The sequence below is a fragment of the Alosa alosa genome, chromosome 21 (genome assembly GCF_017589495.1).
Source record: "Alosa alosa isolate M-15738 ecotype Scorff River chromosome 21, AALO_Geno_1.1, whole genome shotgun sequence".
NCBI classification, from domain to species: domain Eukaryota; kingdom Metazoa; phylum Chordata; class Actinopteri; order Clupeiformes; family Clupeidae; genus Alosa; species Alosa alosa.
Genome location: NC_063209.1, coordinates 28434406 through 28451905, shown reverse-complemented (window position 1 = coordinate 28451905; position 17500 = coordinate 28434406). Strand labels below are relative to the sequence as shown.

General features: G+C 48.3%; 1 protein-coding gene and 1 pseudogene across 1 annotated transcript in view; one reads left to right on the top strand and one right to left on the bottom strand.

Moving 5' to 3' along the window:
- The window catches only part of LOC125286149 (growth arrest-specific protein 2-like), a 38452-nt gene extending 28253 nt beyond the window's left edge, over positions 1 to 10199 (top strand). Inside the window, exons 6-7 of the mRNA XM_048230915.1 lie at positions 8375 to 8387; positions 9757 to 10199. Coding sequence (XP_048086872.1) covers positions 8375 to 8387; positions 9757 to 10011 — 268 coding nt within the window. The 3' untranslated portion in view covers positions 10012 to 10199. The remainder of the gene's footprint in view (positions 1 to 8374; positions 8388 to 9756) is intronic.
- The window catches only part of LOC125286088, a 23423-nt pseudogene continuing 15480 nt past the window's right edge, over positions 9558 to 17500 (bottom strand).

The following is a 17500-nucleotide window of genomic DNA, read 5'->3' as shown; positions in this document are numbered from 1 at the left end:
CGGGTGAGTCCACAAGGTGCTGTATGTGCGGGTGAGTCCACAAGGTGCTGTATGTGCGGGTGAGTCCACAAGGTGCTGTATGTGCGGGTGAGTCCACAAGGTGCTGTATGTGCGGGTGAGTCCACAAGGTGCTGTATGTGCGGGTGAGTCCACAAGGTGCTGTATGTGCGGGTGAGTCCACAAGGTCCTGTATGTGCGGTGAGTCCACAAGGTGCTGTATGTGCGGGTGAGTCCACAAGGTGCTGTATGTGCGGGTGAGTCCACAAGGTGCTGTATGTGCGGGTGAGTCCACAAGGTGCTGTATGTGCGGGTGAGTCCACAAGGTGCTGTATGTGCGGGTGAGTCCACAAGGTCCTGTATGTGCGGGTGAGTCCACAAGGTCCTGTATGTGCGGGTGAGTCCACAAGGTCCTGTATGTGCGGTGAGTCCACAAGGTCCTGTATGTGCGGTGAGTCCACAAGGTGCTGTATGTGCGGGTGAGTCCACAAGGTGCTGTATGTGCGGGTGAGTCCACAAGGTGCTGTATGTGCGGGTGAGTCCACAAGGTGCTGTATGTGCGGGTGAGTCCACAAGGTCCTGTATGTGCGGGTGAGTCCACAAGGTGCTGTATGTGCGGGTGAGTCCACAAGGTGCTGTATGTGCGGGTGAGTCCACAAGGTGCTGTATGTGCGGGTGAGTCCACAAGGTGCTGTATGTGCGGGTGAGTCCACAAGGTGCTGTATGTGCGGGTGAGTCCACAAGGTGCTGTATGTGCGGGTGAGTCCACAAGGTGCTGTATGTGCGGGTGAGTCCACAAGGTCCTGTATGTGCGGGTGAGTCCACAAGGTGCTGTATGTGCGGGTGAGTCCACAAGGTGCTGTATGTGCGGGTGAGTCCACAAGGTGCTGTATGTGCGGGTGAGTCCACAAGGTGCTGTATGTGCGGGTGAGTCCACAAGGTGCTGTATGTGCGGGTGAGTCCACAAGGTGCTGTATGTGCGGGTGAGTCCACAAGGTGCTGTATGTGCGGGTGAGTCCACAAGGTCCTGTATGTGCGGGTGAGTCCACAAGGTGCTGTATGTGCGGGTGAGTCCACAAGGTGCTGTATGTGCGGGTGAGTCCACAAGGTGCTGTATGTGCGGGTGAGTCCACAAGGTGCTGTATGTGCGGGTGAGTCCACAAGGTGCTGTATGTGCGGGTGAGTCCACAAGGTGCTGTATGTGCGGGTGAGTCCACAAGGTGCTGTATGTGCGGGTGAGTCCACAAGGTGCTGTATGTGCGGGTGAGTCCACAAGGTGCTGTATGTGCGGGTGAGTCCACAAGGTGCTGTATGTGCGGGTGAGTCCACAAGGTGCTGTATGTGCGGGTGAGTCCACAAGGTGCTGTATGTGCGGGTGAGTCCACAAGGTGCTGTATGTGCGGGTGAGTCCACAAGGTGCTGTATGTGCGGGTGAGTCCACAAGGTGCTGTATGTGCGGGTGAGTCCACAAGGTGCTGTATGTGCGGGTGAGTCCACAAGGTGCTGTATGTGCGGGTGAGTCCACAAGGTCCTGTATGTGCGGTGAGTCCACAAGGTGCTGTATGTGCGGGTGAGTCCACAAGGTGCTGTATGTGCGGGTGAGTCCACAAGGTGCTGTATGTGCGGGTGAGTCCACAAGGTGCTGTATGTGCGGGTGAGTCCACAAGGTGCTGTATGTGCGGGTGAGTCCACAAGGTGCTGTATGTGCGGGTGAGTCCACAAGGTCCTGTATGTGCGGTGAGTCCACAAGGTGCTGTATGTGCGGGTGAGTCCACAAGGTGCTGTATGTGCGGGTGAGTCCACAAGGTGCTGTATGTGCGGGTGAGTCCACAAGGTGCTGTATGTGCGGGTGAGTCCACAAGGTGCTGTATGTGCGGGTGAGTCCACAAGGTGCTGTATGTGCGGGTGAGTCCACAAGGTGCTGTATGTGCGGGTGAGTCCACAAGGTGCTGTATGTGCGGGTGAGTCCACAAGGTGCTGTATGTGCGGGTGAGTCCACAAGGTGCTGTATGTGCGGGTGAGTCCACAAGGTGCTGTATGTGCGGGTGAGTCCACAAGGTGCTGTATGTGCGGGTGAGTCCACAAGGTGCTGTATGTGCGGGTGAGTCCACAAGGTGCTGTATGTGCGGGTGAGTCCACAAGGTGCTGTATGTGCGGGTGAGTCCACAAGGTGCTGTATGTGCGGGTGAGTCCACAAGGTGCTGTATGTGCGGGTGAGTCCACAAGGTGCTGTATGTGCGGGTGAGTCCACAAGGTGCTGTATGTGCGGGTGAGTCCACAAGGTGCTGTATGTGCGGGTGAGTCCACAAGGTGCTGTATGTGCGGGTGAGTCCACAAGGTGCTGTATGTGCGGGTGAGTCCACAAGGTGCTGTATGTGCGGGTGAGTCCACAAGGTGCTGTATGTGCGGGTGAGTCCACAAGGTGCTGTATGTGCGGGTGAGTCCACAAGGTGCTGTATGTGCGGGTGAGTCCACAAGGTGCTGTATGTGCGGGTGAGTCCACAAGGTGCTGTATGTGCGGGTGAGTCCACAAGGTGCTGTATGTGCGGGTGAGTCCACAAGGTCCTGTATGTGCGGTGAGTCCACAAGGTCCTGTATGTGCGGTGAGTCCACAAGGTCCTGTATGTGCGGTGAGTCCACAAGGTCCTGTATGTGCGGGTGAGTCCACAAGGTGCTGTATGTGCGGGTGAGTCCACAAGGTGCTGTATGTGCGGGTGAGTCCACAAGGTGCTGTATGTGCGGGTGAGTCCACAAGGTCCTGTATGTGCGGTGAGTCCACAAGGTCCTGTATGTGCGGGTGAGTCCACAAGGTCCTGTATGTGCGGGTGAGTCCACAAGGTCCTGTATGTGCGGGTGAGTCCACAAGGTGCTGTATGTGCGGGTGAGTCCACAAGGTGCTGTATGTGCGGGTGAGTCCACAAGGTCCTGTATGTGCGGTGAGTCCACAAGGTGCTGTATGTGCGGGTGAGTCCACAAGGTGCTGTATGTGCGGGTGAGTCCACAAGGTGCTGTATGTGCGGGTGAGTCCACAAGGTCCTGTATGTGCGGTGAGTCCACAAGGTGCTGTATGTGCGGGTGAGTCCACAAGGTGCTGTATGTGCGGGTGAGTCCACAAGGTGCTGTATGTGCGGGTGAGTCCACAAGGTGCTGTATGTGCGGGTGAGTCCACAAGGTGCTGTATGTGCGGGTGAGTCCACAAGGTGCTGTATGTGCGGGTGAGTCCACAAGGTCCTGTATGTGCGGGTGAGTCCACAAGGTGCTGTATGTGCGGGTGAGTCCACAAGGTGCTGTATGTGCGGGTGAGTCCACAAGGTCCTGTATGTGCGGTGAGTCCACAAGGTCCTGTATGTGCGGTGAGTCCACAAGGTGCTGTATGTGCGGGTGAGTCCACAAGGTGCTGTATGTGCGGGTGAGTCCACAAGGTCCTGTATGTGCGGGTGAGTCCACAAGGTCCTGTATGTGCGGTGAGTCCACAAGGTCCTGTATGTGCGGTGAGTCCACAAGGTGCTGTATGTGCGGGTGAGTCCACAAGGTGCTGTATGTGCGGGTGAGTCCACAAGGTGCTGTATGTCTTGGGTGAGTCCACAAGGTCCTGTATGTGCGGGTGAGTCCACAAGGTGCTGTATGTCTTGGTGGAGTCCACAAGGTGCTGTAATAATGCTTGGTGAGTCCACAAGGTCCTGTGTATGTCTTGGTGAGTCCACAAGGTGCTGTATGTGCGGATGAGTCCACAAGGTCCTGTATGTGCGGCTGAGTCCACAAGGTGCTGTATGTGCGGGTAAGAGAAAGGGTCCTGTATGTGTTATAGTTTGTGTGTTTAAGGGCTGATCATGTATACAGCAGCAGTATAGTTTGTGTGTTTAAGGGCTGATCATGTATATAGCAGCAGTAGTTTGTGTGTTTAAGGGCTGATCATGTATACAGCAGCAGTAGTTTGTGTGTTTAAGGGCTGATCATGTATACAGCAGCAGTAGTTTGTGTGTTTAAAGGGCTGATAATGTATACAGCAGTATAGTGTATGTGTTTAAAGGGCTGATAATGTATAAAGCAGCAGTTTGTGTGTTTAAAGGGGTGATAATGTATACAACAGCAGTTTGTGTGTTTAAAGGGCTGATAATGTATACAGCAGTATAGTTTGTGTGTTTAAAGGGCTGATCATGTATACAGCAGTATAGTTTGTGTGTTTAAAGGGCTGATATACAGCAGTAGTTTGTGTGTTTAAAGGGCTGATATACAACAGTAGTTTGTGTGTTTAATGGGCTGATAATGTATACAGCAGCAGTTTAGTTTGTGCGTTTAAAGGGCTGATAATGTATACAGCAGCAGTAGTTTGTGCGTTTAAAAGGCTGATAATGTATACAGCTTAAAGGGCTGATAATGTTTGTGTGTTTTTAAAGGGCTGTGTGTATACAGCAGCAGTATAGTTGTGTGTTTAAAAGGCTGATAATGTATACAGCAGCAGTAGTTTGTGTGTTTAAAAGGCTGATAATGTATACAGCAGCAGTAGTTTGTGTGTTTAAAGGGCTGATAATGTATACAGCAGCAGTAGTTTGTGTGTTTAAAGGGCTGATAATGTATACAGCAGCAGTAGTTTGTGTGTTTAAAGGGCTGATAATGTATACAGCAGCAGTAGTTTGTGTGTTTAAAGGGCTGGTATGTGCAGTGGAAGAGGCTGCCAATATCTCAGTTGGAAATCCGAACACTGAAAGCATCAGAGATGAGATTTCAGCATCTGGGATCAATAGGAGATCAGTCATTCGAAATCTATGCCTTTGAGATGACACAATGATGAGTCACACACACAGACACAGACACACAGACACAGACACACACACACACACACACACACACACACACACACACACACACACACACACACACACACACACACAGACAGACATACACACACACACACAGACACACACACAGGGCAAACGAGAGAGAGACAAAAAGATGTGGCCCCTTGTGTTGAGGGGGTGTCTGGATGTCTGCTCTGTATCGTCCTTGTAGACCCTGCAAAGAAAGAGTCTCCTCACAGTGAGCACAAGCTTCACAAGAACACACACACACACACATATACACACTCACACACACTCACACACACACACTCACACACACACAAACACACACACACACACACACACACACACACACACACACACACACACACACACACACACACTTGAGCCAAGAAAACCCAAAGAATAGACATGCACATGAAGCATAGCTTTATGGGATACAGGTGTTGCCTAGCAACCTCGGAACTGGGATGGCACCTTTGAGAGGAGGACAAAAGGGCGTCTATGGAGAAGTCTCAGATCACACCAGATTCCTCACAGACAAAACCGATTTTGAACAGAACGACCCTTTTTTAAATTAAGAACTTAGGATGGTGTTGATTATGCTGTTCTTCCATCGGTCAGTTTAGTGGACATTTCAGTGTAGTCTACAACTTTTCCCAGCATCTCCACAGACCTCATTCATAAGGATCTGAAAACAGGGCTGGTCAGTCAGACCTCATTCATAAGGATTATAAAACAGGGCTGGTCAGTCAGATTGGCCAGAGCCTCACACTGGGCTGGTGTTGGCAGGGAAGGATACTGTGCAGTTATGTCACACTTCCATACCTCAAGTTGTAGCAACTGTGGTGTTTGACGTGTTAATGTCATCCAGGGCCGTGTTTGTTGGCCATAGCCTGGGTGTGTCTCCTGGCCTCGTGTGTCTCCTGGCCTCATGTGTCTCCTGGCCTCGTGTGTCTCCTGGCCTGCGTGTGTCTCCTGGCCTTGTGTCTCCTGGCCTCGTGTGTCTCCTGGCCTCGTGTGTCTCCTGGCCTTGTGTGTCTCCTGGCCTTGTGTGTCTCCTGGCCTCGTGTGTCTCCTGGCCTGCGTGTGTCCAGTGGCCTCGTGTCTCGTGCTGCTGTTTAACATGGCTGCCTGGAGTCTGGTAATGGAGATGGATCATAGTGCTAAATAGACGCGCCGCGCTATCTCACAAGCGTAGACAACCCCACCCCCCCTTTCTCTCCACCTGTTTAACGATGTGACAGCACACCTGTTTCCAGCGGCTAGTTCTGTCGCTGGCCTGCGCTTCCAAAGACATGTCTGCTAGTAAAACAAGTTGTTACAGCTAAAGGAAGGAAACAGACCAAATAGTCCAAATAAGTGGGTCATAACCGACTAAAAATACGCTGGACAAGGCAGTGGTGCTAAAAATCACGACTGGACAATGCGTGCAGTGGCATGGACAGGTTTGAATGTTCTGCATTAAACCCTGACCCTCAGGCATGAGGTGCGGGAGAAACACTATAATCAAGGTAGGCCCGACTCTATTCTCACGAATATATATGAAGGTAGATTCCCTCTCTCTGAGCCTGAAGGGCAGCCCATTGGGACAGGTGTTCAGCAACAGTAAGTTCTGCAGTTGGAAACCTGACAGGTCATGATGCTCAGGGACACTTTAAAGAATGTTGCGGGCAGCCTCACAACCAGTGTGGTGTACACAGGTAGGCAGATAATCAGGTAGGCCGACTCTATTCTACGCTAATTTAACGAGCACATCAGGGTGGTGTACACAGGTAGGCCGACTCTATTCTACGCTAATTTAACAAGCACATCAGGGTGGTGTACACAGGTAGGCCGACTCTATTCTACGTTAATTTAACGAGCACATCAGGGTGGTGTACACACTACACAGGTAGGCCGACTCTATTCTACGCTAATTTAACGAGCACAGCAGGGTGGTGTACACAGGTAGGCCGACTCTCGTCGGCGGTTATCTTGTCAGCCTGCTGCCCCCTTGTTATCAGCCTTTAAACGAGCTGGGGGGTAGGCCGACTCTAGCTGCTCCGCCTCGGCCTCTATTCTAAGCTAATTTAGCGAGGAGTCTTCATTAGCATCCGGTGCTGATGCTGCCCCTAACTGGGAGCTGCTCGCCTCCGGCCTCGGGTCTTCAGCATCGATGGGGCGAAGATATGTCAAGCAGGTCTTTAGCGTGCGCAGGAGAAAGGCTGAAAGTATTGATTTCAGAGGGAATGTCATTAGCGCTGAGATTATACTGGCTGCCTCGTTAAACAGTGGCCCAGTCCTTTGTGTCCTTTCTCCATCGAGCCACTCTTGGAGTGCAGCTTTTTCTAACGCCAGAATGGAGGGGTTTTAGCAGCACACCCAATTAGCAAGAAACATGAATGGCCCTCAGCTTGTCTTACACCCACCTAGACAGTCAGAATGAAAAGCATCATCTCTCATCTCTCATCGTTTTTATTTATTTATTTATTTATTTATTTACGCTTTTTTTTTTTTGGGGGTGCTATCTTGATGTTGATTTCAATGAAATCTGCGATGGCTAAATGGAAGACATTGGGCTCAGTGGTTTTAGCTCAGTTACAATGGGCAGACGGATGTATGGGATTTGAATGGGCTGATTGCCACAGTAGAGCACATTAATGTGTAACACACAGTAGAGCACATTAATGTGTAACACACAAAAGCCCAGAGCTGTTTGTCCATGCCCATATACTGTATGTGTTTTTTTTCCTGAGGTGCTTGTAGTATGAGATCATGGGGCACAAATCTAGTGGATAATCAGAAGCTCACCGAATATGGATTAGGACTTCTGTTCTCTGAAGCTACAGTACTCTGGGTTCCTTGCTCTGAAGCTGCAGTACTCTGGGTTCCTTGTGCAATAATGTGCTGACATAAAACCTTCATAGCTGTGTCAGTCCCATTTAAGAAACTCATAATCATATGTTTATTACCATGCTAGTTTGGCATAATCATATGTTTATTACCATGCTAGTTTGGCATAATCATATGTTTATTACCATGCTAGTTTGGCAGCTTGAGTTCTTATTGAGGTGATAATGCTTCTGAGAGAGATCTCGGTAATTCTCAACGAAGAGCAGCTTAAAGCGACCCTGTGCTTGGTAACTTGTGCAATAATCAAAGCTCAAAGCAGCCTCTGGAAAGGACGAATAAACACTGCCCTCTGTTGGAGAAGATGCAAACGACAACCTCTTTGTCAGAGAACAGAAAAAAAGAAAGCACAAGTGAAGCCAACCTAGGACCTGAGAGAGAGAGATAGAGAGATTGATAGGAGAGAGAGGTAGACAGAGAGAAGGAAAGAGAGAGATAGAGTGATGGAAGAGAGAAAATTCAGAAGGAGAGAGAGGGAGAGTGTGTGTGTTTTTTAGAAAAATACTGTGCATTTGTGTTTTGTGCTTCTAAGGGTCATTCTCTCTCTCTTCCTCTCTCTTTCTCTCTCTCTCCCTCTCTCTCTCTCTCTCTCTGTGTGTGTGTGTGTGGCTGACACCTTAGTGTGGGTAGATGGGTGGTGAATGAATCTCTCCTCTCATGTGTTAATCCATGTTACTCTGTATCAGATGTGGCCTCTCAGTCAGACCTGACATTTTAATCTACAATCCTGTGTGTGTGTGTGTGTGGGGGTTAGGGGGGTGGAGTGGTGCCACACAGTAATTGGGATTACAAGCCGTGGTGAGTGTCAATACCCTTATTAGTATTCAGAGACCAGGGAGGGGAGGAGAGGAGGAGGAGAGGAGGGGGAGGAGAGGCGGAGGAGGAGGAGAGGAGAGGGAGGGGAGGAGAGAAGGGGGAGGAGGAGGAGAGGGAGGAGAGGGGGAGAGGAGGAATAGGCAGGGAATAGGGGGAGGAGAGGGGGAGAGGAGGAGAAGATTGATTAAAAGATAAGAAACCCTTCTGTTTATGTATGGTGTAATTACTCAGTAACAGAAAAAATACACACATTACTCTGTGTCTGTCACTCTCTTTCTCTCTCTCTCTCTCTCTCTCTGTGTGTGTGTGTGTGTGTGTGTGTGTGTGTGTGTGTGTGTGTGTGAGTGTGTGAGTGTGTGTGTGTGTGTGTCTGAGTGTGTGTGTGTGTGTGTGTGAGTAATAACACAGAGCAGCCTTCAACAACGTTACTGTGAACCTCCCCCTCTCAACATGAACCCCGGCACAGGCTACCACTAATGCCACCCCGTATGGGGCATTTCTCATTAAGCTGATGCACAATAAACCAGCTGTGTGTGTGTGTGTGTGTGTGTGTGTGTATGTGTGTGTCTATGTATGTGTCTGTGTGCGTTTGTGTGTGTACATCATACGTGTGTATGTGTGTGTGTACATGCGTGTGTGTGTGTGTAGCCCTGGAGCTCAGCTGGAACAGGAAGGTGGTGTTTTATTCAGCCTAATGAGATTTTGATATCGAAGTACAAGTGTGTGTGTGTGTATGTGTGTATGTATGTATGTGTGTGTGTGTGTGTGTGTGTGACAAAGGCAGGGGGGAGAAAGATTTTTTTTATTATTACACTGAGAGAGGGGTGTATTAATATTTAATCAGGCTGGGCAGAAATGTGTGTGTGACTGTCTGTGTGTGTGTGTGTGTGTGTGTGTGTGTGTGTGTGTGTGTGTGTGTGAGAGAGAGTGTGTGTGTGTGTGGGTGTGTGTGATTTGTTTTAAGTAAGCTAGTGTCATGGATGTGTGTTCTTTGAAACAGAAGAGGACAAGGGAATATGTCCCTGTGATCTTGCCCTCTTTCTGGTGACACAGACACACACACACACACACACACACACTGAACTGTAATCTACCTCTTTGTTGCCTATGGGTTTAAGAGCTACATGTAATCAATCATATTTTAATGCCCCCCCACCTCCTCTCTCTCTCCTCTCTCCCTCTCCTCCTCTCTCTCTCTCTCTCTCTCTCTTCTCTCTCTCTCTCTTCTCTCTTTCTCTCTCTCTCTTTGTAGATGCTGAATGATAAGCATGCCATGGTGCGTGTGGGGGGTGGCTGGGAGACGTTTGCCTGCTACCTGCAGAAGCACGACCCGTGTCGCCTCTCGCCCATCGTCCGGCCCGGGATCAAGCCCTCCGCTCGGACCAACGGCAGTAACCGTGGCAACAGCAGCGGCAGCGGCAGCAGCAGGAAGTCCATCCGTATCAAAGAGATCTCCCCCGACAGCTACCTGGTGGTGGGTACCAACTCCGTCCGCCTCAAGAAGTAGCCCACTGGCCGCCAGAGATGACTGACAACGTGAACAGCCAATCAGGCTTTGTCTTTCTGTCTGTGTTGAGCCAATGAGAGAGGAATTGAGTAGATGGGTTTCTCTGGGAGAGGTTCTTTAGGCCCAGGTGGCCAGAGCTCTTATGTGTCCAGTCTGTCTGTCCAGTTAGAGCGTAGCGTGTGTGTGTGTGTCCAGTTAGAGCGTGATATGTGTGTGTGTCCATTGTGTGTGTCCAGTTAAGAGAGCGTGTGTGTGTGTGTGTGTGTGTGTGTGTGTGTCCAGTTAGAGAGTAGCGTGTGTGTGTGTCCTGTCCAGTTAGAGAGTAGCGTGTGTGTGTGTGTGTGTGTGTGTGTGTATGTGTGTGTGTGTGTGTGTCCAGTTAGAGCGTAGCTTGTGTGTGTGTGTGTGTGTGTGTGTGTGTGTGTCCAGTTAGAGCGTAGCGTGTGTGTGTCCTGTCCAGTTAGAGAGTAGCGTGTGTGTGTGTGTCCAGTTAGAGAGTAGCGTGTGTGTGTGTGTCCTGTCCAGATAGAGAGTAGCGTGTGTGTGTGTGTCCTGTCCAGTTAGAGAGTAGCGTGTGTGTGTGTGTGTGTGTGTGTGTGTGTGTCCAGTTAGAGAGTAGCGTGTGTGTGTGTGTGTGTGTGTGTGTGTCCTGTCCAGTTAGAGAGTAGCGTGTGTGTGTGTGTGTGTGTGTGTGTGTGTGTTCTGTCCAGTTAGAGAGTAGCGTGTGTGTGTGTGTGTCCTGTCCAGTTAGAGAGTAGCGTGTGTGTGTGTGTGTGTCCAGTTAGAGAGTAGTGTGTGTGTGTGTGTGTGTGTGTGTGTCCAGTTAGAGAGTAGCTTCCCCAGTCACCAGTGCGGCTGACCAATGGGGTTCTGTGGGAAAAGGGATGACTGTACTGTATTGTGTCTATTTGAATTTCACTGCTGAGGTCAGACACTCATATCCACTTCTACAGTGTTAATGTGGTACCTCCTTCTATTCCACACACACACACACACACACACACACACACACACACACACACACACACACACACAGATGTAACACTAGATCAGTCAGGCTATTTGTAATGCTTGTTGGTGCAGGTAGTACTTACATTTACAGGTCTTGTCATGATTTATCTGTCAGAGTTTGAGCTCAGGTACAAGGCCTTGTCTAAAAAAAATTCCAAACAAATAGTGAATCCATGAACTACAGCTAGAGTCAGTAGGTGAATCATGAACTACAACTAGAGTCAGTAGGTGAATCACCTCCATGAACTACAACTAGAGTCAGTAGGTGAATCATGAACTACAGCTAGAGTCAGAGGGTGAATCATGAACTACAGCTAGAGTCAGTAGGTGAATCACCTCCATGAACTACAACTAGAGTCAGTAGGTGAATCATGAACTACAGCTAGAGTCAGTAGGTGAATCATGAACTACAGCTAGAGTCAGTAGGTGAATCATGAACTACAGTTAGTCAGTAGGAGAATATGGAGAGGTGATATGAGAGTTTAAGGCCCAATGATGTGTATAATAATGTTGTTATTGCCCCTCTCATCTGCCCTCTGATACCCCAGGGCCCTCGGTGTGTTGATTATTGACAAGCCAAGCAGCACACAACAGCATTTCCACAAGTGTCCACTAGAGGGCGAAATAGGAACACTAATGATGGCCACTCAGCAGAGTGTTTGGTGAGGGCTACTTGAACTTAGCGTTTCATCTTCCCACAACTCAAGACAACTAGGTCTGTCGAAATCTCTTTCTGTACAAAGTCTTACTTTTAACGTCAACCTCATTTTTATTTTTTAGGGGAGATTTATAGATTTTACACAGTCACTGGTCAAGCTTTGGTTCCTTGTCTTTTTCATTCCTACTGAATAATGAGAATTATATATTTTGTGACATGTGCAGCGATGGTGGATAATGGCTTTGCTTGCATGATAGTTTGTTTTCCTTCATTTCTTAGTGTGTCAGGCTCTTTAAATGTAGAAATGTCAGATGTTTCATTTTTTAAATCCAAATAAAGTATGTTATTTTCTGAGTGCTTTTCTGCTCCGTTTCCTCCACACAGACTGCAGTCTCACACAGAATGTTCCAGAATCTCACACTTTATTCCAGCAAAATAAATCCCATTACAAAATGGACACAAGTCTCTCAGTACATGAACAGAATGGAGTCATTATGAAGTCATGCGAAAGACAAACTCTTCTCATCACACAACACCCCCCCCCCATCCAAACCCCAGCACTGGGCCTCTAAAGGGGGTCTGAAGCAGGTGGAGGTTGGGGTGCTGTAGAAAATAAGTGCATGGAAGGTGTGTCCACCAGGAGTCTGGAGTCCATCTGGCCTGGCCTGGGGTTTGGTGCAGATTTGGCCTGGCATTTGGGCCTTGCTGTGGTCTGGTGTCGGGCCCTGCTGCAGCATAGTTTCTGTGTATGTGGATGAACCAAACCAAGCCATGCCAAACCATGCCATGCCAAACCATGCCAGGCCAAACCAAACACAACACAGCAGGCGTCTGAATCCTCTGTGGTGCAGTTTCATTAGTGCAGCCTGTCAGGTATGTACCCACGATTCCTGTGTGCATCTCTACTGAGCTGTGCTTCAATTTGCCCCAACAGCGCTGTGTTAGATCTGCCCCAACTGAGCTGTGCTTCAATCTGCCCCAACAGTGTGTGTGTGTGTGTGTGGGTGTGAGTGTGTGTGTGTGTGTGTGTGTGTGTGTGTGGGTGGGTGTGAGTGTGTGTGTGTTTGAGTGGCAGTGAGGACCGAACTAGTGTGTGTGTGTGAGTGAGTGTGTGGGTGCGAGTGTGTGTGTGTGTGTGTGTGTGTGTGTTAGATCTGCCCCAACTGAGCTGTGCTTCAATCTGCCCCAACAGAGCTGTGTTAGATCTGCCCCAACAGAGCTGTGTTAGATCTGCCCCAACAGAGCTGTGCTTCAATCTGCCCCAACAGAGCTGTGTTAGATCTGCCCCAACAGAGCTGTGCTTCAATCTGCCCCAACAGAGCTGTGTTAGATCTGCCCCAACAGAGCTGTGCTTCAATCTGCCCCAACAGAGCTGTGCTTCAATCTGCCCCAACAGAGCTGTGTTAGATCTGCCCCAACAGAGCTGTGCTTCAATCTGCCCCAACAGAGCTGTGCTAGATCTGCCCCAACAGAGCTGTGCTTCAATCTGCCCCAACAGAGCTGTGCTTTGATCTGCCCCAACAGAGCTGTGCTAGATCTGCCCCAACTGAGCTGTGCTTTGATCTACCGCATCATGCTTCAATCTACCCCTGTTCCAAAATGGCATCCTTACAAAACTGCACTTCAATCTGCCCCTGTACCAAAACAGTATCCACACAGAATAAAGGGCTTTACAGACACATGCTGCACCCCTGCTACACCTCTAAACATCTCAATCTCTGTCTACACACACACACACACTCCACCACCACAGTAACACTGACCCCTAACACTCAAACCCCCTGATAACCAGATGGGTGCTCATCTGAGCCGGATCAGGACCGGATGAGAGCCGGAGCAGGACTGGATGAGAGCCGGATCCGCCTGCCTCAGGGTGCGCTGAGATCCGCCTGCCTCTTGCATGTGGGAGAAGGGCGAGAGTGGAAGAGCTGTTTTTAGATGTGCCATGCACAGATCCGTTCAGCACGGGGTTTTGACTCATCTTAACGCCATCCAGCAGTGTGTGTGTGTGTGTGAGAGAGAGAGAATGTGCACACACTCCTTCACGAAGGGTCTTTTTCATAGTTCCAACTTCAGTCTAATTTTGGACGCTGTTACAAATAAAGGAACAGATGCGTATGTGTTTCAAATAACAAATCTAAAGTACGTCTCAGGTTAGTGGTGTCACATAAGTCAAAATCCATGTCTCACTGGACAACCCCTATTAATCACAAACTCTCTCTCATACACAAACACACACACACACACACAGGGGAAGATGTAAACCCTGCTTTGAACACCATCATCTGCTGTCTATTTTCATAAGAGTCACATTGATCATACAGCATCAGAGGTGTGTGTGTGTGTGTGTGTGTGTGTGTGTGTGTGTGTGTGTGTGTGCACGCATGTGTGATAGAGGTGGAATACTTTCAGTGAGATGATGCCACTACGTTAATGTGAGTGTGTGTGTGTGTGTGTGTGTGCGTAAATGACAGACATGATTTGAGACAGTAGTAACAGAAACACATTCTGGTGTCAACTGTGCGTCAATACCATCAGGTTGTCTTTATGGTGAAACATGGAAACATGAAGACTGCTGTGTGTCTCTGTAGAGAGACGTGAGCACTGCTGTCATGTGTGTGTATGGGGAGAGAGCAACAGTGACGGTGTTCGCATTAGCACTTCCTGGGTGAGGTGTTACCTCATGGCGAAACAGTAACTGTTTGACATTCATGACACCTGAAGCAAAGCATACCCGCATGCTTTAAGATCTCGCTTCCTCTACGGGCATGGCCACTGGCACATTCAGACATTTATGTAAACTGTGGATATGTCACAATGCTCTCAGACACTTGTTTACATTGTTTACTGATGGTAAACCATTTTTGTGGATCCTATCACAAATACAGTCATGGCTGTGTATAGAGGCTTCATGTTCACTCAGTGCATGGTCCTGACAGGAACACAAACACGTTGCAGTATAAATATATGAGTCCATCAAGATGAACTACGGCAAAGGTCACATCCATCTCAATAGCATGGCCATAAAATCACATGACAGGTACTGTTGTTTAGTACTAACAAAAAACAAATGCAGGAGCCTGCTATTGTTTGATTCTGGCCAACTTTCTAATACTGAACCTCAGATTGGTCACTCAAAAAGAGCTTTCTGTATAGTCACCTTCTGGTGGAGAAATTCACATAAATATCAAAATCCCCAAAGAAATATTTAAAATAAATCACATTTACAATTTGAACCTCTTTTACAGACCTTCAGCATAGGGCTGGAAATAAGAGCAGATGTGTGTGTTTGAGTGGCAGTGAGGACTGTGTGTGTGTGTGTGTGTGTGGGTGTGAGTGTGTGGGTGTGAGTGTGTGTGTGTGTTTGAGTGGCAGTGAGGACCGAACTAGTGTGTGAGTGTGAGTGAGTGTGTGGGTGTGAGTGTGTGTGTGTGTGTGAGAGTGTGTCTGGACTGAACTGGTCTCCATCTGGAGGTTGTAGAGCTGTTAGCGGTGGAAGCTGTGTGATTTCTCCATGGAGATGCTCTGGTGATGGACTTCTGTGTGTCCGGCAAGAGGGAGGTCTGCCTCCTGTGCTTGTGTTGGAAGAACTGTGTGCGTAGTACTGGACTCCCTAACTGTGTGTGTAGGGTTGGGCACCGAAACACGGTTCTAATTTGGCACCGGTGCCAAAAACTGTAGTAACTGCATCGAATAACAACGTGGATTTCGGTGCCTAATTTTTTTTTTTTTTACGAGGCATCACTGCATGTCATGCGCCATCTCTAACGTCTTGCTCTGAAAGCAACACATCCAGATACAGTTAGCTAACATATGGTAAACACTGGATGTATAAACCAGAGGGGTGCACCACATGAGTGGAGAGTGTTTGACAGCTTGCGTGAGCCCAAGTAGCTTACTTTAAAGCGATATCGCGAGCTCCTGTCAAAATCTAGCAGTGGGCCTAACTACACAAGCAAAAAGCTATGAAACAACATCAACAGTAGGCTAGCCTAGCCTATACGTTACACAATATCCTTGCTAATGCGCTAACTGACATTTATTTGAAATGTTATCAGCAAAGTTGTAAGGTGAAAACTTTATTTCACGGTGTGTTAAACAGCATAATGGCATGATATTAATCTTTTATGTGCATGAGGTCCATAGGCTATAGCATCACAATGAATATGAAGATCATGTTAAAAGTTAGCTGGCAAAAACAAATATGTAGGTTACATCAGAGCCATCGCTCTGGGTTACATACCTGATGTCACTGAGCTGTCAAAGAGGCTACGAAACCATCTCCGTACGTTATCGCTAAGTAAACTCAACTGACTGGTGTTAGCGCATAGCCATAGTTGCTCTTAAAATGCCTACTTGGCTAGCGCTGGGAATCTTAACACTTCAACACCGACATGTAGCCTAACATGTTCAAAACTACTGCGTGTTATGGGTTAATACATACAATTTCTTGAAGCATTTGGGAACACAGTGAATTAACTGGAAAGTGGAGTCCCTGTTAGATTAGCTTGCTTGCAAATGCCATTGTCCATGACCTGGCAGTTTTATGGCAAGCGGTTTTAACATACCTTATGGCAAACCGCCTACACTGGGTAAACTTGAAAGCAGAGCTTCCCATTGTGTGTGCATGCATGGCAAGCTGTTTTAACATTTAAATGTATTATTCATAGGAGCAATGAGATATTGATAGTAAATTGAATATAACAGTTCAATTTCATGTTCAAATTTGTCTTATCAATAATAAAAAAGCAATTCATGCTTTAGACCATTTTAATTTAAAACATTGTAAAACAAAGTATCGTTCAGGCACCGCTTCGCACCGCACCGCTTAAAAGTATCGATTTAGCACCGGTATCGGATAAAACCCAAACGATACCCAACCCTAGTAGTACTGGACTCCATAACTGTGTGTGTAGTACTGGACTCCCTAACTGTGTGTGTAGTACTGGACTCCATAACTGTGTGTAGTACTGGACTCCGGACTCCATAACTGTGTGTAGTACTGGACTCCCTAACTGTGTGTGTAGTACTGGACTCCCTAACTGTGTGTGTAGTACTGGACTCCTTAACTGTGTGTATCACTGGACTCCCTAACTGTGTGTGTCACTGGATTGCGTATTGAGAGAGAGAGACTGTCACCAGAGATGTCACAACTGGATTGAAAGTTCATTCAATACTTTTACATTGTGTTACAAAATATAAAACCAGAAAAATAAATTAAACTCAATGTTCCTGGAATGAATCCAGAGATGACTCACATACATACACACACACACACACACACACACACACACACACACGTGTATGACAGAACAAATGCAAAGCTCTGATTCCATTTAAGCGTACTGCTGCTTTGAGAGCCGCCCTGAATCATGAGAGAGTAGGGCTGGATTTACTCACAGCTATCTGGTGACAGAGTCTGAAGGGCTGCACACACACACACACACACACACACACACACACACACACACACACACACAGAGTCTGACTGAAGGGCTGCTGTCTCTCACCACTCCTCTCTGCACCCTACAGGATCTCTTTTGCCACCTATCTTCTCTTCATCCCTTTCTCTTCTCTTCATCCCTTTCTTTCTCTTCTTTTCATCTTCTGTCTTCTTTTCTTTCTTCTCTCCTTTTTCTCATCCTTCTCTTCTCATCTGTATTTCTGTTTTCTTCCTCCCTCTTTCCCCACCCCTCCTCTCCTCTCCCCTCCTCCTCCCCACCCCTCTCTCCTCTCCTCTCCCCTCTCCCTTCTCCCCCCCTCTTTTCCCCTCCCACCCCTCTCAGCTCCTCTCTCCTTTCCCCACCCCTCCTCTCCTCC